Genomic DNA, 27,766 nt, shown 5'->3' with positions numbered 1-27,766 from the left:
GTACGTCTTGCCGAACCTAATCTTTACTGAAAACCTTTTAATGGTAGCTTTTACGATCTACTCTGGCTAACATTACAGCTTCAACGCATTGAAATTTAATCTCCTTGTAGTGGGATAACTAAATTTAGACACTATAATTTTCCCGGTGCAAATAATTTACTCTATTTCTCACTTAATAATTAAACCTTCATCATTCTCCCTGGTCACTACAAAGTCATTAACATTAAAGGTTTCATCTATCACAAACGCTAATACTAAAAGCGGAGCTTATAATAATTAACTAAATATGTACTTAACGCTTATTTGAACATGCATATTTATTGAAATAGGACAATCCTGATTTTAAAATTAAATATATTCCCAATTTCCACGAGACGCTTAATAATATCTTAGTCCAGGCTAAATAGCTCTAAAATAATTTATTTTCAAAAAAAATTAGTTAACGGACGAAATCGTGTTTTTCAGGCAGGTGAAATGATTAGAAATTGGGAAAAAATAATTAAAACAGCTGAATTTTTCTGCGGATGAAATCCCGGGGGTTGAAAGTGGTGTTTTGCAAATTGTGGCAAATTAATTTAGACGAAAATGTTAAATGTAAAAGTTATAGAGATTAAAAAAATGAGCAACTATCTGCACTATTTTCACATAACTTCCAATTTTCCTAGAAAAATCGGAAACTGTTTTTTTCGTTTTTTATTCCTCGCTGCGCTCATTGGACAAATACACGTCTAGTGCGCCAAAGACAGTCAATTTACAACTTGTTACATAAATAGCTATTTCCCGTGTCACATAATACGTACTCCAATCCTTATATTAAATGTAACTTCATAACAACTCTTTATTTGGGAAAAAACCATGCATCTCTTTTGGCGTGCAGATCCGAATGTGATAGTCCAACCAATTCAAAGACCGACATGGATACAATACGGACACACATCTGCAATTGTTATGAAGTAATGTAAAATTGACAACATTTCAGTTATATGATTGTAATGTAATAATTTGTGATTGCCGAAATTAGGATACACGTGCATGAGGTTTCAAAACTTTGAGTTCAAATAATTGTTGATTCATAAATCATAATCATTGCCAGCGTTGCCAAATCAGTAGAATTTCTACTAGATCTAGTAGATTTGAATGTCCATTTAGTGGTGAAATTTTTGATCTAGTAGCTGGTAGATTTTCTAGTAATTTCAACAAAACGTCTGGTAAAAAATCTAGTAGTTTGCAGTTCCAACGAGTAAAAATAGAAATCCTAGTTGATTATTTGCATTGCATGTTTACAATTTGCAAACTACAAAGGGAGGCACGTGGCGTGGTCTCTGGTCTCCTCCGATTTCCGAACGACCGAACACGTGATAAGCAAGTGCGTCCGTGTCCTTGGAGTGGAAATCGCTTGCGCAGTTGCGCTTCATTTACATTAGTTACGTAATTACGTTACATTGCATCGCAGACCTGCCACCTGCGACGATAGTGGTTTCCTCGTCGCTTCCGGTCCAGTTCTAATTTATGGTACACAAATATTGGTACGTATATAATTGATAATTTTACAAATAGTCTTAATAAAAACAAATCCAAACATTTCAAGCAATAGTTAGTTTTATCCCACGGTGGTGCCAACCCGTAGAAATATGCCCAAACCTTTAAATTATTTTATTTTAAATTATCAACTCAAAAATTGAGAATGTGCCCGTTTTTGTCTCTTCTGTGCTTTTTTATAAATTGTCACCCTCAGATATGCTTCATGAATACACGTGTTATACAGCAAATTCTTTTAAATTCATTTAAAAGAGTATTTACTAAATTTTTCGTTCCGCATGTCTCGAATAGGCGTATTAAAAATATGTACTTCCAACCGGGTACATTCAGATAGTACGCGCATTTGCGTATCCCATGCTTACCAATATTCTCTTTATTATTTATAATTCATAATAATTTTTAATTTAACTTAATTATTTTTTCTGAAAAATATTAATCTTGGGTATTTTGTTTCGTTTCTCCCATAATCACAGACTTTCTGATTTCAGAATTAAAAATGCCGAAACCACAATACGAACAAAAGTTTAGACATGCTTGGCTCAAGGATCCCATTCTAAAAGATTGGTTAGTGACAGTTGAGAGTACAGCAGGAACTACAGGAAAATGCAGAGTTTGCAACATCGTTGTAACCAGCCGATATGCCGATCTCAAGAATCATGGTGCTTCTATGAGACACAAAAAGAATGCAAAACTTATATTGGGACCACACCCTCAACCTCAATTGAAGTTTCCAGGGGAATCGGAAATGTTTGCAGCAAAACAGGCGGAACTAAAACTAAGCTTGTTTGTAGCTCAGCACACATCAGTGCGTGTGGTTGATCATCTCGTCAACACATGCAAAAAGACGTTCGAAGGACAATCTTCCACACATATTAAAATGCATCATACCAAGTGCTCAGGTATTATACAAAATATAATAGCGCCACATTTCTTCAATGATTTAAAAAATGATATTGGTGATTCCAAATTTAGTCTTTTGCTGGACGAATCCACCGACATAACGGTGAGGAAATATTTAGGAATGATTTAGTGAGCGAGAAAATAAGCTTGTAACGACTTATCTTGATCTTGCCGTTCTCGATAACTGTGATGCTGATGGCCTTTTACACACCATCAAAACAACATTAAATAAATATTCCCTCAACCTGCAGAACTTAATTGGCATTGGTACAGATAATACGAGTGTTATGACAGGTGCCAACAACGGTTTGTATGTGAAGTTAAAAGAAGAGGTGCCTGAATTACTTCTAATTCGATGTGTATGTCACTCGTTGCAATTAGCAGTAACGCATGCCTCAAAGGAAACGTTGCCAAGAAACATTGAATTTATCATTCAGGAAACTTATAAGTGGTTTTCAAAATCGTCCTCCAGGCAATGCGCCTATAATGACATATACAGCACTATGAATGAAGGGCATAATCCTTTGAAAATAGTGCGAGCTTGTCAAACACGATGGTTATCCATTGAATCGGCTGTATCTCGAATTATAAACCAGTGGGATGCATTAAAACTACATTTTCAGCTGTCTAGAGTGAAAGACAATTCTTATACTGCTGAACTTTTGTACCAAATGTACAATGACAACAAGAATTTCGCGTACATTGCTTTTCTCAGTTCGGTGCTAGGTGATGTGCAACGTGTAAATAAATTGTTTGAAGGGAATCAAGTAGATCCTACTAAATTATTAAAAGACATTCTACTTCTACTAGAAAGCCTTATTAAAAGAGTTACTGCACCAAGACATCAACTGGATTTACTCACTGTGGACATAAACAACTTTGTTGATAAGCATTGTTACCTTGGATATTTATTCGAGAAAACAGTGAGAGAAATGAAAGAAAATGGTACTTTGTCAGCAGAGGAAGAGCGATGTTTACGCGATAGGTGTATTCATTTTATTGTCAATTTGATACAGGAAATACAAATGAGACTACCTACTAATGTTGAACTGTTGAAGAAAATTTCTCTCTTGAGTGTTGAAAATACATTGAAGTGTGATAAAGAAAACATTGCTGAATTGCTCTGTTTTTTCAAACAACCTGCTCAATTAATCCCTAAAATTGAATCACAATATATGAATATCAACCTTATTAAGTGGAACAATAAATCTAACACAAACGACTTTTGGAGTGAAGTGAATCTTTACAGGGACAGTGGTAACGAGAATCCGTTTAAAGAGTTGGCTAAATTTGCTTTGACAATATTAACACTACCTCATTCGAATGCTGAAGTCGAGAGACTGTTTAGTGCAATGAACATTATCAAAAGCAAATTACGCAATAGAATGCAACTGCCTATGCTAAATGCTCTCTTGTCTGTCAGAGCTGGCTTGAAACGACATGGAAAATGCTGTGATACATATGAAATGCCAAAGGACGTTATAAATAAAATAAACCGATACAACGAAATATCGAAGGATCCTCAGTATTACAATCACTTTTAACGACAATTTATTTTAATCTTACAAAATACATTTTATAGTTAACAAAAATGCATCAAATTCATGTCTTGGGCATTGAGATAATGCGCTTAGTCTTTTTCCCAACGCTCTTGGTGCATAAATAACGATTTTGACATGTTTTGATCAAAATCCACGTGGTCGCCCAAAATGCATCAAATTCATGTCTTGGGCATTGAGATAATGCGCCTAGTCTTTTTCCCAACGATCTTGGTGCATAAATAACAATTTTGACATGTTTTGATCAAAATCCACGTGGTCGCCAAAAATGCATCAAATTCATGTCTTGGGCATTGAGATAATGCGCTTAGTCTTTTTCCCAACGCTCTTGGTGCATAAATAACGATTTTGACATGTTTTGATCAAAATCCACGTGGTCGCCAAAAATGCATCAAATTTATGTCTTGGGCATTGAGATAATGCGCGTAGTCTTTTTCCCAAAGCTCTTGGTGCATAAATAACGATTTTGACATGTTTTGATCAAAATCCACGTGGTCGCCCAAAATGCATCAAATTCATGTCTTGGGCATTGAGATAATGCGCCTAGTCTTTTTCCCAACGATCTTGGTGCATAAATAACAATTTTGACATGTTTTGATCAAAATCCACGTGGTCGCCAAAAATGCATCAAATTCATGTCTTGGGCATTGAGATAATGCGCGTAGTCTTTTTCCCAACGCTCTTGGTGCATAAATAACGATTTTGACATGTTTTGATCAAAATCCACGTGGTCGCCAAAAAATGCATCAAATTCATGTCTTGGGCATTGAGATAATGCGCCTAGTCTTTTCCCAACGATCTTGGTGCATAAATAATGATTTTGACATGTTTTGATCAAAATCCACGTGGTCGCCAAAAATGCATAAAATTCATGTCTTGGGCATTGAGATAATGCGCGTTGTCTTTTTCCCAACGATCTTGGTGCATAATTAACGATTTTGACATATTTTGATCAAAATCCATGTGGCCTCAGAAAAATAATTTAACATTTTTGAATCACACACATGCGGTTATCAAACGTGCACGTTATCAACTCCTTCAGCATCAAGATAATGCGTTTGAAAGCTTTTACAACTCTAAATTCATGTGTAAAGAATAATTTTGGGTACATTTTGCTCTAAAACTTTTGACCGAGACCACAGAGAAGAGTTATATTGAATTGTTACACATCTAAGAGTCATAGGGAATAATCTAGCGAAAGTCCGAACTCGATACATGACCTAGGGAACGAAATATGTTAATTTTTATTATATTGAGTTCGCAGTTTTTCCTGTTCCCGATTCACTCGAAGTCGTATAACTTTTGTTCCTGTTGAACCAGCTTCCTGAAAATAGCGTCCGTTCTTAATGTCCAACGTACCCGTATACCAAATTTCAACACAATCGGCCACTTTTAAAAAGAGTTAGAGCGCACACGGACGGACGGACGACAATACAAAACTATAAAGGATCTGAGGATCCTTAATAAAAACTATGGAAGTGTACAAATCCGATGATCTCGATGATTCTGTGTTAGATTTATTTATTACCGAGACAGATGATGTTATATAATGAATATTAATAATTATATGATATTGGAAGAATGAGAAAATCTCACTTTTTTATATTTATGTATGTTTTCACATTAGAACAATTTCTCAATGTGTTATTGATGTGAGATTATTTTTGCATTGTTTAGTTTTAGGATGTTCAAGTTTTATTTTTTGAATTTGAATTTTATGTTTATAACCCTGTTTCTTGAAGTGCAATGTTTTGTTTGGTTATTTATACTTTAACAGTATGTTGTAACAATTTATTTTTGTTATACATTTATGTAAGTTCTTCAAATAAATAACAAGCTATATAATTATAATTTATAAGTAATTTATTTTTAACCCTATTGTTGCACAGATCCTACAAAATAAAATTAGGTATCCAAAAATTAGAAAATTTTTGTAGTTTGTAATAAAAAAAATGTATGAGAAAATAATGACCATAATCTAGTAGATATTCTAGTAGATTCCCACTGCTGAATCTACCAGTAATTCTACCAGATTCAAAAAAATTTTCGCCTGCGGCGCGCAACGCCTTCGGCAAGCTTTTTAGTAGATTCTAGTGGAATCGAAAATGCTCTATAGAGGGGAGAGACCTAACAGAGTTGGCAACGCTGATCATTGCATTGAACCGATTTAAATTTAATTGCATTAACTTTCTTGCGAAAACGCTTACTATAGCAGTAAGCATTATTCCACTTTTGGTGTGTCACTAATAGGTTAATATTACTAAGAGTAGATTTGTAATATTGATTATATTATGGCGCGTAAGTGTCGCAAGTGTGCGGAGCCTGTTACGCGTTCCGAAGATTTTATACAATGTCTAGGCAAATGCTTAAGCTGTTTCCACGCAAAATGTGTTGGATTAAGTGAGAGTGATCTAAATTTTCTAAAAACCAGTGGCGAAATCGTGGGATGGTGTTGTGATAGTTGCAAGGTTCGGAATGAACCCCCATCGGCATGTGCCTCCACTGAAACGACCGATCCCGTAAGTAATGCCACTGGTATAAACTCTAATATTGCTCATTTAATACAACTAAGTATCGAAAATGCTTTCAACAAAATTATTCTACCCGAAATTACTGCATTAAAACATAACATGCAGTCCATTATCAATGAAAACACGAACCTTAAACTTGAACTTGCTAATCTCAAGGCGAAATTTAATAAACAAACATCTACATCGTATGCTTCAACGGTATCTGCTGGAAATGCCAGCTCTAACATAAATAAAGGAGCTATCCCAAAGATTAATACTGCAACCGAGATGACTACTCAATTAATTAGACCTCCATCCGTGGCCAAAACCTGCAGTGCTGTCCAAGTACCCGCCGCTACTAAATATCTGCCTCCAAATGCTTTAACTCTACCACCGCCACCACAAAATGCCAAATCTGTGGTAAATACTAGAACCATCGATGGCGATGGAGACTTCATAGAGGTTACCAAACGAAGGAAGCCAAAGAAGCCGCTTATTGAAGGATCAGCAGTTGGAATAAATTTAAAAGGAGTAAAATCCTTCTCTCACCTCCATGTCTACAATTTAGATCCTACAGTAACGGTTGAACAAGTTATTGAACATTTAAAAAGTCACGATTTTGATGAAGTCAAATGTGTCAAACTTAATTCGAAGCGGCCAGATGAGTACAGTTCTTTTCATGTGTCAGTGCCAAGTGAGTTATTTGAAACCCTGAAATCGCCCCACATATGGCCTAAAGGTGCACGAATGAACCATTTTTTATTCCGACTAGCCACCAATCTTCCAAAAACCTAACTCCTAAGATCTCCTCCTGCAGTAAAACCTCATTGCTATTTTTGTTGAATGTCCAAAGTATTAACAACAAAGTAAATAATCTTGAAGTGCTACTGAAAGACAGTCAACCATTACTACTCTGTCTTACTGAAACTTGGACCCATAGTGATCAAATCGATAATATACACATTGACAACTATTCGTTATCGAACTCATTCAGTAGATCTACTGCAAGGGGCGGTGGCTGTGCGATATGGCATCGTTTCGACACGATTGTATACCCAATTGACGTAACACCGTTCTCCGTTGAAAGAGTTTTTGAAGTGTGTTGCATTAAGTGGCATTACAAGAACATACAAATTAATGTTGTAAATATTTATCGCCCTCCGGGCAGTAATTATCACACATTTATTCACCAGCTGAATTTGATGTTAAATCTATTACACTCCTCATCGTCGTTTTTATTGCTGACCGGCGACTTCAATATTAACTTCGAGTGCCATGATGAGAAGTACACAGAACTTAGGAATGTATTACAATCCTTCAATTTGAGAATCATTGTGGAGTCGGCCACTAGGGTTACACAAAAATCTCACACAGCCATTGACAACATCTGCACTAATCTACCTTTTACGCTCTGTTATGAACTACTTGATGTCCATTTTTCCGATCATAAACTGATAAAAATCTGTGATGCGTCTGGAACTTCTGTGCAGTGCCCTACCACCTTCTTGTATAAGAGAATATACTCTGACAATAACATGCATCGGTTTTTAGAACTTCTTACAAGCGAATCTTGGGAGAACGTTTTCGAAACAGAAAATGTCAACGATAAATTCAATAATTTCTTTGCCACTTTTTTACACTACTATATGGTTTGATTTCCACTCAAAAAACGTCCGATGACACTCCGAACAAAGCCATGGATTACTCGTGAAATAATATCTTCAAACCAAAAGCTAAACGACCTGTACATACTACAAAAAATGTATCCTGGTCTGAAACACCGATTTGTGGCACTGAAAGCAGCCCATAGGATTTTATTGAGAAACACAAAATTCAATTACTTCAACTCCAAGATAATGGGAGCCAGGAAAAATATTAGCAAGACGACTTGGAAAATAATCAATTCACTCACAAATCAGCGTACCAGTATTCACCAAAATATGTCCCTCAATATTGAACAATCAGTGATCGAGTCTCCCACGAAATTGGCAAACTTGTTTAATGAATTTTTCCAGACAACACCCACCAACCTAGTTGAATCTATTCCTAAGTCAGATTTCCCTCAAGCTCACATTAAAAATCATGCAAATTCCTTTTACCTATTCCCATATGCCGAGTGCGAAGTATCAGACCTCTTTAATAAACTAAATAACAACAGCTCTCCTGGCGCTGACGGTATTGCTCCTCATATACTTAAACAAGCAAAACAACCTCTTACGAAGATAGTAACTCATCTTATCAACGCATCGTTTGCGTCTGGAATATTTCCATTGTGTCTTAAAAAGTCCGGCATAATCCCTATTTTTAAAAAAGGAGACGCCTCTAGCATTTCTAATTATAGACCGATTGCTCTTAGTTCTTGCATTGGCAAACTACTGGAGCATGCTATGCTACAACGAATATCAACATATTTCGATAAACACGAATTAATCTCCGATAAACAGCATGGGTTTAGATTAGGAATGTCAACCATTACGGCGAACTTGGAACTTTACAACAATATAGTTATCGACCTAGAAAATAAAACAGCTCCTGTAGGAATCTTTTACGACCTTAGCAGAGCGTTCGACTGCGTTAATCACGATCTCTTAACTTTAAAACTGAAAAAGTATGGTATTAGAGCAATCCCGCTTCATTGGTTCGCCTCCTACTTATCTGGGAGATCTCAATTCGTACGAATATCACATTTCTCTAAGGACTCACGAGTAAATTATCACTCCAAAGAGCTACCTATCAGAATTGGAGTACCACAAGGAGCGATCCTATCTCCTTTCCTATTCTCGTTGTATATTAATGATCTAATTACATACCTTCCCACCAACGCAGTCACTCTTTACGCAGATGACACGACCGTTCTCGTCAGTAGCAGCCAAAGCAACATTGAAAAGGACTCTAATTCCATCTCAAACGCCATGTTCCAATGGTGTACAGGAAATCAACTAATTTTAAATAGAGAAAAAACGAAATATACACGATTTCATTCCTCAACATCACATCAGAGTGTTCAACAATTATCCCTGAATATTGCAGGGTCACGAATCGAATACCAGGAGAACATTAAAATGCTAGGCATCACCTTCTCCTATGATCTCAAATGGAAGTTGCACATCGAAGCTATCAGTCGAACTATCTCCAAATCTATTTATAAGCTCCGATTCCTCAGAGACGCAGTTGGCATCCCGGCACTAAAAGCTGTTTACACTGCAGATGTTGAATCCCGATTGCGTTATGGTATTATCATTTGGGGACCCAGTCCTCATGTTCATCGGGCTCTACTTTACCAAAAACGTGCGATCAGAGCGATCTTCAAGGTGGCAAGTCGTACCTAATGCAGACATCTGTTTGTCGATCTAGGCGTTCTGACTGTCATCTCTGTATATCCTTGAAGTCGCTACATATGTACATAAACGCAAAAGAAATTTGATTCTTGAAAACAACGCAGTACATAAATATAATACAAGATGTAACAATGTAAGACCCCCTCTACATAGACTTGCTCTCTCCGCTAACAGCACGCGCTGCATGCCGATTAAAGTATATAATCACCTACCCGCTACATTTAAGATCCATCACGTCAATCTTTTTAAGAAGAAGGCCAAGAATATATTAATGTCTAAACCATACTACAGTTTGATTGAATTTTTCGAAGACTCTTTTTAATTTCCAAACATTGTTTTTTTTTTGCTTTGATATTATTGTGACGATCCTGTGACGCATTATATTTGTCTTTATAGGGAATAAAGTTATTATTATTATTATGGTCGGTGTTTCTTGTGAGAACTCAGGTCTAGCCTGGTTAACTAATCGCACGGATTAAAATCAAGTAACGATTAGTGTCTGTGTCTGATGAAGTTATGTAGGGTCCTTAAAAAAAAAAATAAATAAGAAAAAAAAATAAAAAAAAAATAAAATAAAAAAAAAATATCACACACGTACATTGGACATCTAGGGATAGTATGTAATTCGTACTTACCAACATACCTATTGGTGGGCACAATAGCCAACGCTATCAGGAAAGAGGAAAACAAAACAAAACAAAACAAAATCATTATAATAATTCCTGTAATTTTATTAAATGGAGTTTATTGTGTAAGTGTTTCTTTGGCTTTGCGTTTGGGTTGAATACGAGGGGGTTGTGATAACGTGGTGTGCTTCTGTGAAGAAGGAGTTTTGTGTTTTTTAATTGTATTTATGGTGTTTCTTTGTTCCCGAGGTCGTATTTGTGAGGTTGCTTGGGTTTTTGGTGGAGATATTGCAGTATTTTGTGAGCCTGTGGTGCTGTTAAGGTTTTTGCGTTTCGGTTGTATACGAGTGGGTTGTTTCTGAGAAGAAGGAGTATTGTGTTCTTTAACTGTGCTAGGGCGTGTAACTTTATTGGATGGACCTGTCTTTGTAGTACATGTTGCGTTACTTGTGTTTATGGTGTTTCTTTGTTCTTGAGGTCGTATTTGTGAGGTTGCTTGGGTTATTGATGGAGATATTACAGTATTTTGTGAGCTAGTAGTGCTGTATAGGTTTTTGCGTTTGGGTTGAATACAAGTGGGTTGTGATAACGTGGTGTGCTTCGGTGAAGAAGGAGTTATGTGTTTTTTAATTGTGCTAGGGCGTGTAACTTTATTGGGTGGACCTGTCTTTGTAGTGCATGTTGCGTTACTTGTATTTATGATGTTTCTTTGTTCTTGAGGTTGTATTTGTGAAATTGCTTGGGTTTTTGGTGGAGATATTTTAGTATGTTGTGAGCCTGTAGTTCTGTTAAGGTTTTTGCGTTGCGGTTGAATACGAGTGGGTTGTGAAAATGTGGTGTGTTTCTGTGAAGAAGGAGTTTTGTGTTTTTTAAATGTGCTAGGGCGTGTAATTTTATTGGGTGGACCTTTCTTTGTAGTGCATGTTGCGTTAGTTGTATTTATGGTGTTTCTTTGTTCTTGAGGTTGTATTTGAGAGGCTGCTTGGGTTTTTGCTGGAGATATTTTAGTATGTTGTGAGCCTGTAGTTCTGTTAAGGTTTTTGCGTTTCGGTTGAATACGAGTGGGTTGTGAAAATGTGGTGCGTTTCTGTGAAGAAGGAGTTTTGTGTTTTTTAAATGTGCTAGGGCGTGTAACTTTATTGGATGGCCCTGTCTTTGTAGTGCATGTTGCGTTACTTGTATTTATGGTGTTTCTTTGTTCTTGAAGTTGTATTTCTGTTGTTGCATGGGTTATTGGTGGAGACATTACAGTATTTTGTGAGCCTGTAGTGCTGTTAAGGTTGTTGCGTTTGGGTTGAGTACGAGTGGGTTGTGTTTGTGATAACGTGGTGAGTTTCTGAGAAGAAAGAGTATTGTGTTTTTTAGCTGTGCTAGGCCGTGTGGGTGAGGGCGTCTTTGTAGTGCGTGTTGCGTTACTTTTATTTATTGCGTTTGTTTGTTCAGGAAGTTGTGTTTGTGTGGTTGGTTGAGTTAAGTTTGGAAATATTACAGTATGTTGTGTGTCATGTTGTGAGTCTAAAGTGGTGTTTAGGCTTTTGCGTTTGGGTTGAATACTAATGGGTGGTGATAATGTGGTTTGCTTCAGAGGTGAATCTCTGATTGTAGTATATGTTGTATCATTTGTTGTACTTGTTTGTTCGGTAGGTTGTATTTGTGTGTTTGTTTGGGTTAGAGGTGGAGATATTACAGTATGTTGTGTACCGTGTTGTGAGCGAGTACTGTTGTTTATATGTATACGTTGTGGATCATTTCTGTATGTAGTATCTTGTGTTATGTTTAGAAATTTACGAACAATATGGCATGTGTTGATAATGACTGCTTTTTGTAAATGTTTGTATGTGTTTTTGTCTAACCCTAATAGTTGTAAATTGTGGTGTATTGTCTTTGGTATAACTCCAGTAGCACTAAGAATAATGGGAACTATAACAGTAGATTTCATTCTCCATTGCGTCTTAAGTTCGATAGCTATATCGGTGTATTTGCGGTGTTTTTCTGCATGTGTTTTAGTTAAGTTGTTAGTGTTGGGGATGGCAATGTCTATAATACAAATGGATTTTTGTGTTTTATGTATAAGTGTAATGTCTGGTCTATTATTGTGGATAGTTTTGTCTGTGAGTAGTGTCCTGTCCCAATATAATTTGTGTGTGTTGTTTTCGAGTATGATCTGTGGCGTGTATTTATAGTATGGTGTCGTATCTGTTATGAGATTGTGTTTAAGTGCTAATTTTTGATGTATGATTTTAGCTACCTGATCGTGTCGATGTTTGTATTCAGTTTGTGCAAGTCGTGTGCATGCCGATATTATATGTTCGATTGTTTCTGATGTTTGTGAACAAAGTCGACAAGAATCATTTGTCACTGTTTTATCTTTATGTATGTGTTTTTTATAGTTGCGTGTGTTAATGACCTGGTCTTGTATTGCTAATATGAAACCCTCAGTCTCCGGGAAGACATCACATTCAGACAACCAACTGTGCGTTGCTATAGAGTCAACACAATCCTGGCCAACCTCTTGTGGAAATCGTCCATGTAAAGGCTTTTGGTTCCATGTCTGTATGTTATTTGTGATGTATGTAAGTTTGGATGTGTGTGGGAGTACATTAGTTTCGTGTAGGTTAAGTGGTGTGTAAGATTTGTCTGCATATGTTACTGTTTTGTGTAAGACTGAAGTATCTGATTTGTTATAAAAGTATTGTCGTAAATTGTGTATTTGTGTTTGGTGTAATAGTTTTATATCTGTAAGTCCTCTACCTCCTTCCGAACAAGGAAGGTAAAGTCGTATAGTGGAGGAGTGAGGGTGATGTATATGGTGTTTTGTTAATAGTGTACGTGTGTTTCTCTGTATTTGTTCTAAATCTGTATTTGTCCAACGTATAATCCCGAAAGAGTATGTAAGCAATGGTATGGCATAAGTGTTAATAGCTTTGATTGTATTTCTACCGTGTAATTTTGTTTTAAGTATACTGCGTACTCTTTGTAGGTATTGTGTGATAAGTATTTGTTTTATACTCGTATGTTTAATATGTGTATTTTGCTGAAAACCAAGATACTTATAAGTTTCATTCTCGTCCATGGAATTTATTAAATTACCCTGTTCTAGCTCATAATCTAAAAGTTGTCTTTTACCAACTGTGATGTGTGTGTTTTACATTTATCGATTCCAAAGTCCATTTGTATGTCACGTGAGAATGTTTCAGTAATGTGTAGAAGGTGATTAAGTTTTATGCTTGTGGAAGAGTATAATTTAAGATCGTCCATGTAAAACAGGTGTGTAATGTTGTGATGTATTTCGTGGTTGTGCTTAATATTGTACCCAAAGTTAGTAGTGTTTAACAAATATGAAAGTGAATTAAGAGCAAGACAAAACCAAAGCGGACTTAAAGAATCGCCTTGAAAAATGCCTCTTTTAATTTGTATTGGGTCAGTAATAAGTTTTGTGTCGTTTAGTGTAAGTGTTAACGTAGTGTTCCAACATGACATTATGTAATTGAGAAATTGTGTAATATTGTTGCTGACTTTGTATATTGAGAGTACTTGTTGTAACCAAGAGTGTGGTACTGAATCGAATGCTTTTTTGTAATCAATGTATGCAGTGTGTATGTTTCGTTTGTTATGTCTGGATTGTTCAAGTATTACAGAATCTATAATGAGTTGCTCTTTACAGCCTCTGGAACACTTGGTACACCCTTTTTGTTCTTCGTATAAAATGTTGTTATCAGTACAGTGTTGGTATATTTTTTTGTAATGCATGATGTAAGGATCTTGTATATTGTAGGAAGGCATGTAATTGGTCTATATTTAGATGGGTCTTGTGTATTGTTGTCTTTTGGGAGCATGTAAGTGATACCTTGTGTAAAGAATGCAGGAGTGCGATCTGGTGAATTAAGAAGTTCAGTAAATTGTTGCGCAAGGTAAGAGTGAGTGTAGGTAAAATATTTCCACCAAAAGTTGTGAATGTTATCAATGCCTGGACTTTTCCAGTTATGTAAGTGATTAATAGTTTGAATGATGTCTGTTGTAGTGATGTTTGTGTTATTCATAGGAGTAATGTATTCAGTGCGTGTGGTTTCTGTGGTAATCCACGGGGCGTGTGGATTGTGTTTAATGTCTTTGGTCCATAAGTCAAACCAGTATTGCTGAAGTGAGTGTAGAGATGGTGGAATGAGTTTTTCATTAGTGCTGTTTTGTGTTAGTGATCTGTAAAATAGTTTTTCGTTATGTTTAAATTGTGTGTTATGGCGCTTTCTGTCTGCAGTTTCCCTATAGCGTTTTAAACGGTTTGTGTATATTGATAGTTTTTGTGTGAGTGTATCTCTATGTTCGTTATAGTTTGTATTTTGTTCTCGTGTGGTGTGATTGTTTAGTTTTGTAGTTATGTGTTGTACTTGTCGTGTTAATTTTGAAGAACGAGTTCCTTGTATCTATTGTGTAATTATTATTATTATTATTATTATTATTAAGTAAGTTGAAAAAATTTGAAAGTTGCACTTGGCTTCCTTCTCTCTCAAACTCCTTCACTCCCTTTTTCTCGCGATGTATTATAGAAAAAAAATCATCGACCGTTGTAGATCGAGAAGTTGCGAGCTTGCCACTAACGGAGTCCTTACTATTCACATATACTGAAATAAAAACGACGAACAAATACGTATAATTAACAAGAAGTAGTCACTTCAAAAAACAAAATCTTAAACTTATTTTATTTACTCCCAAGATATTAAATACGCTTTAAATGTGGTCACTTCAAAAAAATTGGAAGGCGTTTCAGAAAAAAAATTGATATTACGAAAGCAATAAAATACTAAAAAAACATGAATATTAAATATTTTTCTCAAAGAGAAAATGGACACGAGGTCCACCTAATATGAGGATAAATAAAAAACAAAATAAAATATTTGGGAGTACATTTTCAAGAAAAATTGAGGTTGACCGGTCACACTTTCGAGAGGGCAAGTAAAACTTCCTTGTATTCAGTTGGACACGTCAAGAAATTGGGGGCGAATTAAAAAAAAACTACCGTAGATATACAAAAGGGCAAATGAACCGGCCATTATATATTCATTGGGATGTTGGTTCACAAAATTAATGAAACTAGATGGAACAATTTTCAATTTTAATAATACATTAAGGCATACTAAATGTTTTATGATCAATACAAATTTCATAGATTTGATACGAAGTCGAAGTATCTATCTACTAGCGCAATAAATGTTGTCGCCATTTCGCCTTGGTATAGTGTTTCATCTTTCTTGCATTCAGTGCGTATTTCGAGAAAATGTGGACATCTCCTCCCGTAGTATCCGGATAAATTAGGGAACATCGGGGAAAGCCTTGGGGGAATAAGGGAAATCGCGAGAAAATCGCAAGGGATCACTTGAAATCTAAAAGAAATCTAAGAAATCAACGCGAAAAGAGAAATTTCCAACTTTTCACAGTAGAGAATCCGTGACAACCTAAAAAACTTTATTTCTGGTATTTACAATCACCAATAAACCAAATGAATCGGGTCAGTAACTACTTTACATTTATGGCATAAGTTGTTAAATTCCTGTCGATTGTGTTTGCTAGTGAAAGAACCTTTCTTGTACATTTCAATTGTACAATTGTTTAGAACGCAAAAGAAAAATTGAGCAGACGCGATGTAGGTAATGAAAGCCGCGCTGTGAGAAGGAAGTTCAATTTCCTAAGAGCTCGTGAATTATTAGTTCATGTCGCACAACGCGAATTATTTAGACGTTGTCACGTATAAATTGTTGTCTGTTCTACCTACAAACAAACAAACATCTACACTTAAGCGCCCACCGTACTATTTAAGAGGATCTATTTTTCTTAGTTCAAAGGGCGTCTAATAATAAACCACCCTTCTTATAAAAACACAATATTGCGTATCTTCATATTATCGTTTTACTTTGCACGTGATAAAACATCTACCCTAGTAAACCCTAAATTATACGATTAAAAATATCTTTATATCCTAATATCATAACAATCCTGGAGATTAAAAATGCATGAAGATTTAACTATTAAGCATAAAGAAGTTGCATAAAACCGCCCTTACTTTCATTACCATTTTTAATGAAAAATAGGACTTTCCCAATAATGAGAATATGAAAAAATATCGGCATTGGATATATGTAGGTATATTTCTGAAAAATGGTAAGGGCAAAATAAATTCGAAAATGTGATCTGACCTGCATAGGCACTTCACATTCTATTTAAAACTCATTCGGTGTTGAATTGGTACCCTGGCTGCTGTGATCTTGAATTATCAAAAAAATAATTTTTTTGCTCATGGGATTTACATAATATATTCTGACTATAATAAGCAAAAATAAATAAAAAGTGCGATTGGACATCGAAAATATTTGCTTTTACCAAAGTTATAGCGATTTGATTGAAAGCTTTCAGGGGCAAAAATTAAGGGGATCATTGGTTTTCTTCAAATAAAAACAAATATGGAGTGTGATATGTTCCCCCGGTTAGTTTGCAAAGAGGATCAAAATCTTGGAACAGTTTTATGGCAATAGTCCATGGCTCCTCGTTCGGTGCTTCCTGGGAAACGATAGAGCTGAAAATTATGACGAGCTGACAGGATTTGGTTTTGAGCTTATTCGGAAGAACAAGGGGAACACTTTCATCAAGACATAGGTAATGGAATTTGGGCATGTTACTAAAGCCAGTACGCTGGAAGTACGATGGAAGATCATATTTGGGGGGTTGATAAGAAAAACTCTGGAAGTACGATGGAAGATCATATTCCTATTCCTATTGGGAAAATGCTATTAAGTTTTTAACGGGTAAGAATTTTAAACCGTGTTGGAAATGAGTCTGTAGAGGAAAAAACGTTCGCGAGTGGCGCTTAGTCCTTCAGCGCTTGAGGGCGGTTAAAATCGCTCACGAGCGAAATAAAACCTTCAGGCGCGGAAAAGGCGCTCGGAAGCGGAGAAAACCGCTCGCGAGCGGGAAAAGCACTCGCGAGCGGAAAAAGAGCTCGCGAGCGACAAAAGAGCTTGCGAGCGAAAAAAAACGCTCATGAGCGGAAAAACCGCTCGCGGGCAGAAAAAGCGCTCGATGCTGACCAAGAGAATAGCTGATATCAGCCCTCGGTCACCATATACCCATTCCCTTCTGTTTTCGGTTAGGGACCCGTCTGTAAACCACACGAGGCCCTTAGGTTTGAGGAAGGGCAATCTGATAGTTCAGAGTGCTTCCATCCTTCTACTCGTCCCAATTGTTTAGCTGTATTTAAGGCTGCAGGGCGTTTGCTTCCACCGCTAAGCGTAAGGGCTCTAGTCCCAGAAGTGCTACCATGGCCAAAAGTGGCGTGGTTTTTATGGTTCCAGTGGCGTGGTTTTTATGGTTCCAGTGACATTTAAACAGTCTTTGTATCTTACCTATCTGCTTCCGGTAGGTTATGCCCTGCGTATGGCAGGCCACTATACAAGTGCACTCAGCACTGTACAGTATAATTTGCCTTATCACTGGTATATTAGCAGCTGAAGGATCAAGCCCTTCTATGTTACCTATGTTACCACAGAAGGTTCTCCATGATCCTCGTTTAAACCTTGAAATATGGTCGTTCTGCACTGTGCAATCTTGAAATCGTCCCAGTCAATAGCCAGCTGAGCTCGCCTGGCCCTATTAAAGAACCTGCAAACCTTCTTACGAACCTTTTCAAGGTCTGAGTATGCCACTAGGGGGTTCTCTTCATTTCTCGACCACAGTTTCAAGCTGTTTTCTCATTGATAATTTTTGGTATTATCATTGAATTTCATGCCACAATTTGTTATTATTTATATTTTACAGAGAATATTTGTTATTGAATCCAGGCCGACTCCATGTGCTTTGGTAGACCGTTATATGAATCATGTTTGTTCGTTTTGCTGCACAGGTGATTATTGTTTATTAAGTATTTATTTATATATTCACGAGGAAGTTTATTATCAGGGTGATATATTCTGCTTGGTTGAATTTAACTATTCTATGCTATTGGCATTCTCACATGTACTTTGCTGTTAAATTAATTTATGGTAATTGAGAGTAGAGCCACGCAATTTTGCTGTTTTCTTATATATATGCAATTTATCATTTCACGCGAGTTGTAGTTATATGTTTTAATGTGTTGTTATACTGAATTGATTGATCATGTTTTCCCCTTGGATTTATCATGTCTCATGAGTTTTACTGCATTTGATTCGATTACTTCATTTTTACCATACAATTTGAGAAGTTGTATTATTTGTGTATCTTCTCTTTGTTGTTGTAGGAGGTTCATTTCGTGTATTTGTGTGTGTTATGATAGGTGTTTCTTTTGCTTGCTGGTTCTTTTTTTTCTGGCTTTTCGGTTTGGATTTACTTCGCAGAACCAAGCTTCGTGCGTAATAAATTTCATTTCTCTTATTCCCTTCTGTCTTTTATTTAATTCCCTTTCCGATTATGCCTCACGTCCCAACACATAAAAGAACCGATTACATAACGTCTCATTCGTGCCTCTCCATCCCAGTCGAACCCTATCGAGATTTAAAACGGCGAATCGTCGTCGTTTTGACTTGAAAGGTAAGTATAGAGTAAGTCAACGTTTGCAGTATAGATTTGGAGAACCTCTAAGATCACTACACAATCCTAAAATCCTTCATCGGCTTTCTTTATGCCTTGCCATATAAACAGAGGATATCGCACGCCGAAAACCCGAGTAGAAAATAGGCTTAGCTTAAGCATAATCCATGGCAATGGAAGAATGGAGAATGGAGAATGGTTGTCATGGATTTTAAGCAACGCTTAAACTAAACTCCACTTAAATTTATCAGTGCATACGGCCAAAAAATTAAAGATAAGCTATTATTAGACCATTCTACCTTTATCTTTTTATTTTATAAGAACTATTTTATTTATGTATTTATTGCCCCTCTCTTGTTCTGGGTCCTCAACAGGCTTTCGCCCAATAATGCTTTTTAGGGGTGACCCTGTAGAAGGTCTTAAAATTTGTTCTATACTACTCCCGTAGTTACCTTACGTAAGGTGACCAGACGTACTCTTTTTAAGAGTAATGTTCTCTTTTCTGACCTATTGTTCGGTGTACTCTTACTTTTTAATTAAATGGAAAAAATGTTCTCTATTTCGCAAAAGGGAAACAACAACCAACGCTTTGGTTCGCCTTTACTAAAATTAAATTAAATAAAAAATAACACAGTCATTTGCCTCGTAAGAGTCGTAACTCGTCCTTGCGCACCGAATGCACGTTCAGCACTTTACGGGGGAATTTTCATATTGCACTGCACTTGCTTCTGTAATTTTATGGTAGAAACTTCGCTGTCTTAACTTAAAAAAGTAAATTTACTTTGTGTTTACTTTATGCCTTGCGATATGCGTACGTGGTATATGCATTTTTTTTATTTTTAGTAATTTTGAAGGTGTATTTTCAGTAGCGGTGAGTGTAATTACTCTTCTATCACCATTTGAAGAGCCTGAGAACTAACCCTACGTCACACCCAATCGATTATTGCAACACCTGTTCGTTGTACTCTTTTAATATCTAATATTTCTGGTCACCCTACTTACGAATTAGGAAAACATTTTCGGAGTAGCCAACAGAATGCTTGAAACTGATCTAAGGAAGTTCCCATCTCTGCCACAGGTGGAAGCCCAACACTATACCACTGAGTTACACAGTCGGTCAACTATTAAGCATTATAGAAGCTGCATAAACCCGCCCTTACTTTCATTAGCATTTTTAATGCAAAATAAGACTTTCTCAATCATATGAAAAATATCGGCATTGAATATATATTTCTGAAAAAGGGTGATGACAAAATTTAAATTCGAAAATTTGGAACTGTATAGGCTATATTGACTGTATTGACTATATACCTTTAGTCGTGCAATGTTAAAAGTGATTGAATTTGAAAGGTTTTGCTTTTCTTGGATGTTTTAATCATTATATAGGAGCCCTATACCTTAAATATTAAATTGTGTCTAAACGAGCTTGTAATGAATACTTTAGAGTTTAGGTGTATTTATTTACCCTATCGGAGCCTTAAAAGCAATCCGGCTTTCAAGGCATATAAGCCGCCCTGTATAGTAAGGCAGTATTCAGCTACTTCCAAATCGTACATTGATCGCACCTCGTAAGAAACGGATCTGGCAACACTGTGTAATGTAACCTACAAATTAATCTTTTCCTAACTTTTTCTTTTAATTATAAATTATTTTTCAAATAAGAAATAAATTAAGTTTTAAAGTTCTGTTTATAAATGCTGTGTCGTTGTTAATCGAACATGAGGCGCTTTCTTTCGGTGATCCAAACGCGTTTGGATTGTCAAATCAGGTTCTTTCGAAGTGTGATCTTATAATCATGATTGCTAAAATCGTGAACAAACTGAACATAAAGCTACATTTACATTCAATTCAAAGTCCAAGCCCAATTTGTCAAGTCGCAAAACACCATATACATTAAAGATTTGGCGGCAAATTTCTAACCTTAAAATATTAATGCTTAAAAGTAAAATACGAGTTAAATAAATGAATATTGTGCAAAAAACTGTGTTGTTAGGATCTCTGGACATGGCTATAGGTTCAATTGCATACCGAAATTTTAAAAAAGGCAGTCTCTCGTAGTATTTTATTGCTATAATCTTTACTGGTTTGATTGCATATGGCAGGATAATTACATATTGACTTTAAAAATAATTCATCATTAATCTGAGGCAAATAATTTTCTTTTCCCTTCTCTTGGAGATCCATTTCGACTACCGCGTACTATCACATTTGTACACAAACAAACTGAAATACTGTCAAATTCTATACCATAACCTACAAATTAAGATTACGCTTGAAGTTTCCAAGCACCCTTGGCCGAATTCGAAGTGGACTTCAAAGCGCACTTCGAATTTGTGGCAATGTAAATGGTACAATGGAGACATCATATGTCAAGCACACGAATTTGACATCCAATTGGTCACGGAATTGAATGTAAATGTACCTTAAAAAGTTTTTTGACACGAATTCCTAACCTATAAATACAAGTATATTTTTGCTCAAATGTTAGATTAGTCAATATTTGTATAGCATAATCGCAAGTGCTTCCATTTGTAGTTAAATTATTTTCATAATCCAAACAAAAAATACATAATTCGAATGCAAATGTGCACTACGTAAACTTAACCATACTTTGATTTAAATTCGCGCGTTCTTTCGTAAAACGTGATCCTACGAATCACGATCTCGAAATCATGATTGCGAAGTAGCCGAAAGAAAGCGCCTATTATTAGGGTTATGAACGTCATTCTGATTGCTTTCAAATTTCGTTTGTAATGTTTTGACAGGAAAAGGCATTCTCTAGAAAAACCACACAAGAGATAATCACCATATAAACATAACAAGTGTCCACAGTATGCAACAATTATTATATACTCTCATCGATATCTGACAAAATGTATGTGTGGGGTAGTACCGTGCACGGAGAGTTGGGCCTTGGTGGTATCGAAGACGAACACATATTAGCGCCGCGACCATTGGAGTGGTTTGGTGCCAACAATATCCAAGAAGCAGCCTGCGGCGATTCCCACTCTTTGCTGCTAACGAAAGAAGGCAAAGTATACTCGTGCGGAAACAACGACTATGGGCAATTGGGACACGAACAGCCAAGAAAAAGGCCACGTATGTCAATGTGTAGTATGTAACCATTCTCACCAAATGTGCTCCCCATGCTTATTATTTTTTAATCCTTCGATTGCTTAATGTAATTTAAACACGCCGTTTTTAGATCAGGTACTTGCCCTCGACGCGTATCGGATATCGCATGTTGCTTGTGGACAATCCCACTCGATGGCGCTTAATGAATGGGGACAAATTTTCACCTGGGGCTCAGATATTCACGGACAGTTAGGACATCAACTCGGCCAACAGACTCAACCAGTTCCAAAAATTTTGAAAGCTCTGGCTACACTTCATGTTGTTCAAATTGCGTGTGGTCATAAACATTCCATTGCCTTAACTAGCGGTAAGTTTGTGGTAGTTCGTTTTTTGATCACTGGGAAAAGAGAAATGTACTTATATGTAACTCAATACAAATCGAGATACAAATGCTCAGAAGGGTAAAGTTCAGTCATTGTATTTAAAACTAAGTTAGTGTCAGGTATTGTAGTTTTTATGGGAGCCCTTATTTTAACTGAATAGGAATTTTAGAGATGACATGAAATTTAATACCAAGTATAATACAATAACTTTCCTTGTGGAAGGGCACGAATATTACTAATGATCTCATATTTTAGAATGATATCTTTGATAGCATAGCTTATACACACAAGCCAGATAAAAATGTGTTTGTGTATTTTTTATTTCCTGTTCACCTCCTTGTTTATTTAATTATTTTTGATTTTACCTAATGGTAAAATGCTCCTTGTCATTTATTTGTTTTAATATCTATAATAATGTAAAGAAATGAAAATGTTTTAAGCTAATAAATTAAGAACCAGCGGCCAACACAGTTAACGTGTTCACCAGAAGGATGAAAATTAAGAGATTATAATCTTGGTAGCTTAATCAGACATTGAGGTAGGTTGCGTCATCATCGCCTACATCTCTAAAAAGATGTGATTGTAATGTGTGCAATGTAGAAAAAGTCGTCAGGTGATGAGGATTCATTTTGTGAAAATTTTCTTTTCTTGTCGCCGAGATTGTCACCCTGAAGGTGATGGCATTTAGTAACTATGCAAGTGTAATACATGTATTTTTCCAGAATGAGTAGCACTTTTGAAATATAAAATAAAATAATGCATGTCGGTCTTTAAGAAAAAAAGTTGATGATGGCCTCAAAATAAAATTTGACCATGTCAGTTCGAGGGGTCATCCATCAAGCAAAATACTGTACACCAAATAGCGATTCGGCAGTATTTACTTGTATTGCCAATAATGCTTGTACTGCTGCTGTATTGTTTAATGCATAATATGAAATGGGTTAAGTGGTAGAGCAGACTACAGTATTTTACTGTGGAACTGAACTTCGCCCCATTTCACCATTTTAAACTGTATTTTTTTTCTTTCGTCAATTTAATAAAGGCATTATTATTATTATTATTTGATTTTCCCGGTCTTGCCGGTTCTAATCCTAGTCAAACGGACTATTGTCAAGTCTGGCTAGTTATTTTTGAGGAAAGTTCTGGTGATGCTGCAGGTTTTCAGTATGACTGCCTTCTGAACGTTATGATGAGTGTATGTATCTAGATCAAGTTGTTGTAAATGTTTTGTGTGTGATTCCTGTTGTTAACTGTGCTAAGACGTGTAATTTTATTGGGTGGACCTGTTTTTGTAGTGCATGTTGCGTTACTTGTATTTATGGTGTTTCTTTGTTCTTGAGGTTGTATCTGTGTGGTTGCTTGGGTTATTGGTGGAGACGTTACAGTATTTTGTGAGCCTGTAGTGCTGTTAAGGTTGTTGCGTTTGGGTTGAGTACGAGTGGGTTGTGATAACGTGGTGTGTTTCTGAGAAGAAAGAGTATTGTGTTTTTTAGTTATTTTTATTATTCTTATTATTATTATTGATTGTATTAGACGTGTGAATGCCCAATGGTAAATTTCTTATTTATGGACAGATCTTACAAAAATGTGAACAGTAGCACCTTTTGGTAAAGGAAAACCTATCGATTATATTAAACGTGTATTTTAAAAAAACGCGGGCATGCGCAGAGATAGATTTCTAATTTAACCCATCATACTCATAAAAAAAATTAAAAAAAGTAGCACCTTTTAATAACGGCTGAAAATTGCTACATCGATTAGATACTTAACTCAATAAAAGGCGAAGCGGTGCGTGAAAAGTAAATGCAGCAAAAGGAAAGTGCTTGGACTCAACAGGTGCTACAGTGCGGAAAAATTAAGTTTTGATCATTGTTCTTTTCGGAGTGGTATATTAATCCCGAGGAGTTGACCGCTGGGCAAATGTGGTGTACAGTCCCGTGGAAATGATGAGCAAATGTTGGACAAATGTAGCAAATGTAGCAAATGTGGAAGAAATGTAGCGAATGTTCAGGGAATGTGGCAAATGTTGAGGAAATGTAGTTAATGTTTATTAACTATGACATATCAATGCGAGTATCAATGATTTGTAAATATAAAGATAAATGTATACCAGGCGCTTTCATTTCGTGAAAATTATGCAAAGAAAGTGTTTTAACATTCGTTCATGTAGTGCAGTCGTAAATAATGTGCTCGAGCAAGGTCATGGTGTTCTATTACACACCATGAGCAAGGTGAATTAATAACGGTGGCGGCACTCCGACTGTTTTATACAGGGTCATTCTGGACGAGCGTCAGTTACAAAGATATGGAGAACCTTTGAAAATGACACTAAACTGATAAATCCTTTAAGGGTTTTGGCACATGATGAATTGAACTAAAATATTTTCAAGATGGCGCCACACTTCCACAAATACCGGAAGTAGCCATCAATTTTGTTATTTTAAATAGGGACCCCCTATTTTTTCTACACTTTCGAATTCTACGTCAAATTTGGAGTACAACGATACCCTATAGTTGACCCTTTGCTCCAAGGGCTTCGTCGATAATCAAGTTTTTATGTCAAAAATGGAATTTGCAGGGGTAATTTTAAAAATTTATTATTCGAAAACGGTGAGAGATATTAAGGAAAGATCGACTTTTCTTATGGTATGCGTAACCGTCTAAAAAGTGAGACTACGTCACTCTTTCAAAGCTCTCAACTTTTAAATTTTTAAATATTCGTAACACCATTTTTTCAAATGGCCCCCCCCCCCCCCTCACATTTTTTTCTTCACTGATGTCCTTTTTCCGAGACTTTTAATTTGATACAAAATGTCAGAGGCTGCTTCAAACGGTTTCCAAGATATTCCATGTTTTAGTCACTTCTTGTAGCAAATTGATTAATAAAAATTAATAAATTTTTTTTAATTACCCCTTCAAATTCCATTTTTGACATAAAACCTTGAATTTCTTTATTCTTTAAATATTCCAGCTATCATAGTATAAACTATATCAGTCTCGATATCAGTGTCGTCAAACATATATAAACTAGTGCATCTACTAACAGAGCAATCTACACATATAAATAAAATCATAAAAGGTCAAGTTAAAATACAGTAAAACACTTAAGTAAAATAGACAAAATATCAAAGAATATTAGAACACCAATCAGTAAGTAGAAACTCTTCAAAAGTGTAAAAAGCGTTAATCTTAAGGTAACTAATCACAGCATTTCTTAATTAGTCGATTTATCGACGAAGCCCTTGGAGCAAAGGATCAACTGGTTGTACTCCAAATTCGACGTAGAATCCGAAAATGTAGAAAAAATAGGGGGTCCCTATTTAAAATAACAAAGTTGATGGGCACTTCCGGTATTTGCGGAAGTGGCGCCATCTTAAAAATATTTTAGTTCAATTCATCATGTGCCAAAACCCTTAAAGGACTTATCAGTATAGTATCATTTTCAAAAGTTCTCCGTATCTTTCTAACAGTCGTCAAGAATGACCCTGTATAGGAAGTGCGTGTACCAAATCTGCCCTCGTATATTGCTGACCTTCCACGTTGAGATAAAACGCCTAAATCTCCGTACAATATGCGCATGCGAAAGAAACGTCAAAGTTCAAAGTTGCAATTTGTTATTAATTAAAATGTAGGTTAGGTTTTCATCACAGGCTATTATAATGAATAAACATATTCGTAATGTACATTTAAACTCGCACTTTTGAGGTTGTTATACCAAGAGCCATGTTTCGCTGCAGCAGTATAAAATCCGAAAAGGACAGTCGTTTTTTTGTTTCTATGATCATTAATAAGATGATTCTGAAGTTGTAACTCATACAATGTGTTGATGTACCTACCCATTGGTTACACAGGCCAACACGATTTTTGACTTTGATAGGAGAATATGAAATTTTGATACATTTATTGATAGTTAGACAAAATAATATATAGGGCCTGAAAAAGTTTGCTTTTGTATCCAGGAGAGCCGTTGACCAGTATTTTAGAAAATCCAGAATTGAAATTTTTATTTATCGATAAATCGAAACAAATGTGTATGAAACTTTCACTATCATATCCAATTTAAAATAGTAAAAAAAGTTTAGTAGTGAATCCTATTACTCTTTTTTCCGTGTTCATAAGTACTCTCACTCTCACTAAACCCAAAAACAAAATATAGTCCCCCATCACACTTTCGTTGTATTTATCATGATAATGTTGCTCAAAGTTCATAATATCTTGATAACACGTTCTACTCATTTTTCTGAGTAGGTACGCCCTCATATAATAAATAATAATAAAAATAATCATATTTATTTTTTTTTTGCAAAAAATTGTTCACCTTCTAAAGGTCTTTTGTAGTTACTACAAGCAACATGTGAAGCCCAGGAGGTGTCTAGATTCCGAATGGGGCAGTTAAAATAGGTTTCGTAAGCTTCATAACGTTTTTTACAGACATTTAAAAAAAATTTTAATAAATATACCATAGACACGAACTTATAAGTTAAGATGTACTGCTAATGCTGAATTGACAAATGACACCTACATGGGGGCAGCCATGATGTGCACTTACTTGGCGCGAAATTCAAATCAACTAATAAACAAGCATTAACCTCACGTTTTCTAAATAAATTACTGTGACACATGTCATTTTCCAAGACTGCAATAGTCTCAAAACTTGAGCACTAGGAAAATTCCCTAGAAAATAACTAAAACGTGCACATCATGGCGGCGCCCATTCTAGGGCCATTTCTACCTCTATGCAACTGTTTGATCAGCAGTCCATCTTAATTTAAAAGTTCGTGACCATAGACCACATAGGTATATAAAAATATGCATCAGCATCATATTTCCACTTTCTTGACCACATTTTAACCTCTATGAGTCTTCTAGAAAATATTCAAATGACCCGCGCAAATGCTTGTACATATATTTAAATGTATGTAGTACCTCAATGATGAGCAAATGTAGCAAATTTCTGGTAAATTTATAGCGAATATAGCAAATGTTGTTTTATGTAGTAAATGTAACAAATGTTGTGGAAATGTAGTAAATGTAGCAAATGTGGAAAATGGCAAATGTGGTGTACACAATTTTGCGCAGTGGTTACCCCCTCGATTGATCCCTTTACAGAAAACAATTTGTTTTATCTACAGGGTGGTTTTTTATGAGAACACCCTTTATTTTAAGAGATTGAAAAACATAGATCAAGGTGTCTGGATAACTCTTTAATTGCACAACCTTTCCCTAATTTGACCACCTTTGTATCTTGTATGAGATAATAATAATAATAATAAAGTTTATTAT

The 27,766-nt window shown here is 35.8% G+C and overlaps 1 protein-coding gene across 2 annotated transcripts; it reads left to right on the top strand.

Moving 5' to 3' along the window:
• The first annotated feature begins 20,630 nt into the window (after nt 1-20,630).
• LOC116164750 (probable E3 ubiquitin-protein ligase HERC4) lies at nt 20,631-22,873 on the top strand. 2 transcript variants are annotated; one of them, XM_031478968.1, is made up of 3 exons: nt 20,631-20,793; nt 21,791-22,139; nt 22,231-22,873. In XM_031478968.1, the coding sequence occupies exons 2-3, from the start codon at nt 21,899-21,901 to the stop codon at nt 22,563-22,565; spliced, it is 576 nt and encodes a 191-aa protein (XP_031334828.1). In that variant the 5' UTR covers nt 20,631-20,793; nt 21,791-21,898; the 3' UTR covers nt 22,566-22,873. The 2 variants fall into 2 exon arrangements, with proteins under 2 accessions (XP_031334828.1, XP_031334829.1); XM_031478969.1 differs by lacking the exon at nt 20,631-20,793 and having other exon boundaries at nt 21,682-22,124; nt 22,231-22,829.
• The last annotated feature ends 4,893 nt before the right edge of the window (nt 22,874-27,766 follow it).

This window comes from Photinus pyralis, unplaced genomic scaffold, assembly GCF_008802855.1.
Source record: "Photinus pyralis isolate 1611_PpyrPB1 unplaced genomic scaffold, Ppyr1.3 Ppyr1.4_LG2, whole genome shotgun sequence".
In the NCBI taxonomy this organism is placed as follows: Eukaryota; Metazoa; Arthropoda; class Insecta; order Coleoptera; family Lampyridae; genus Photinus; species Photinus pyralis.
Note: the sequence above shows the minus strand (reverse complement) of the source record. Positions and strands in the feature narration are given on the sequence as shown.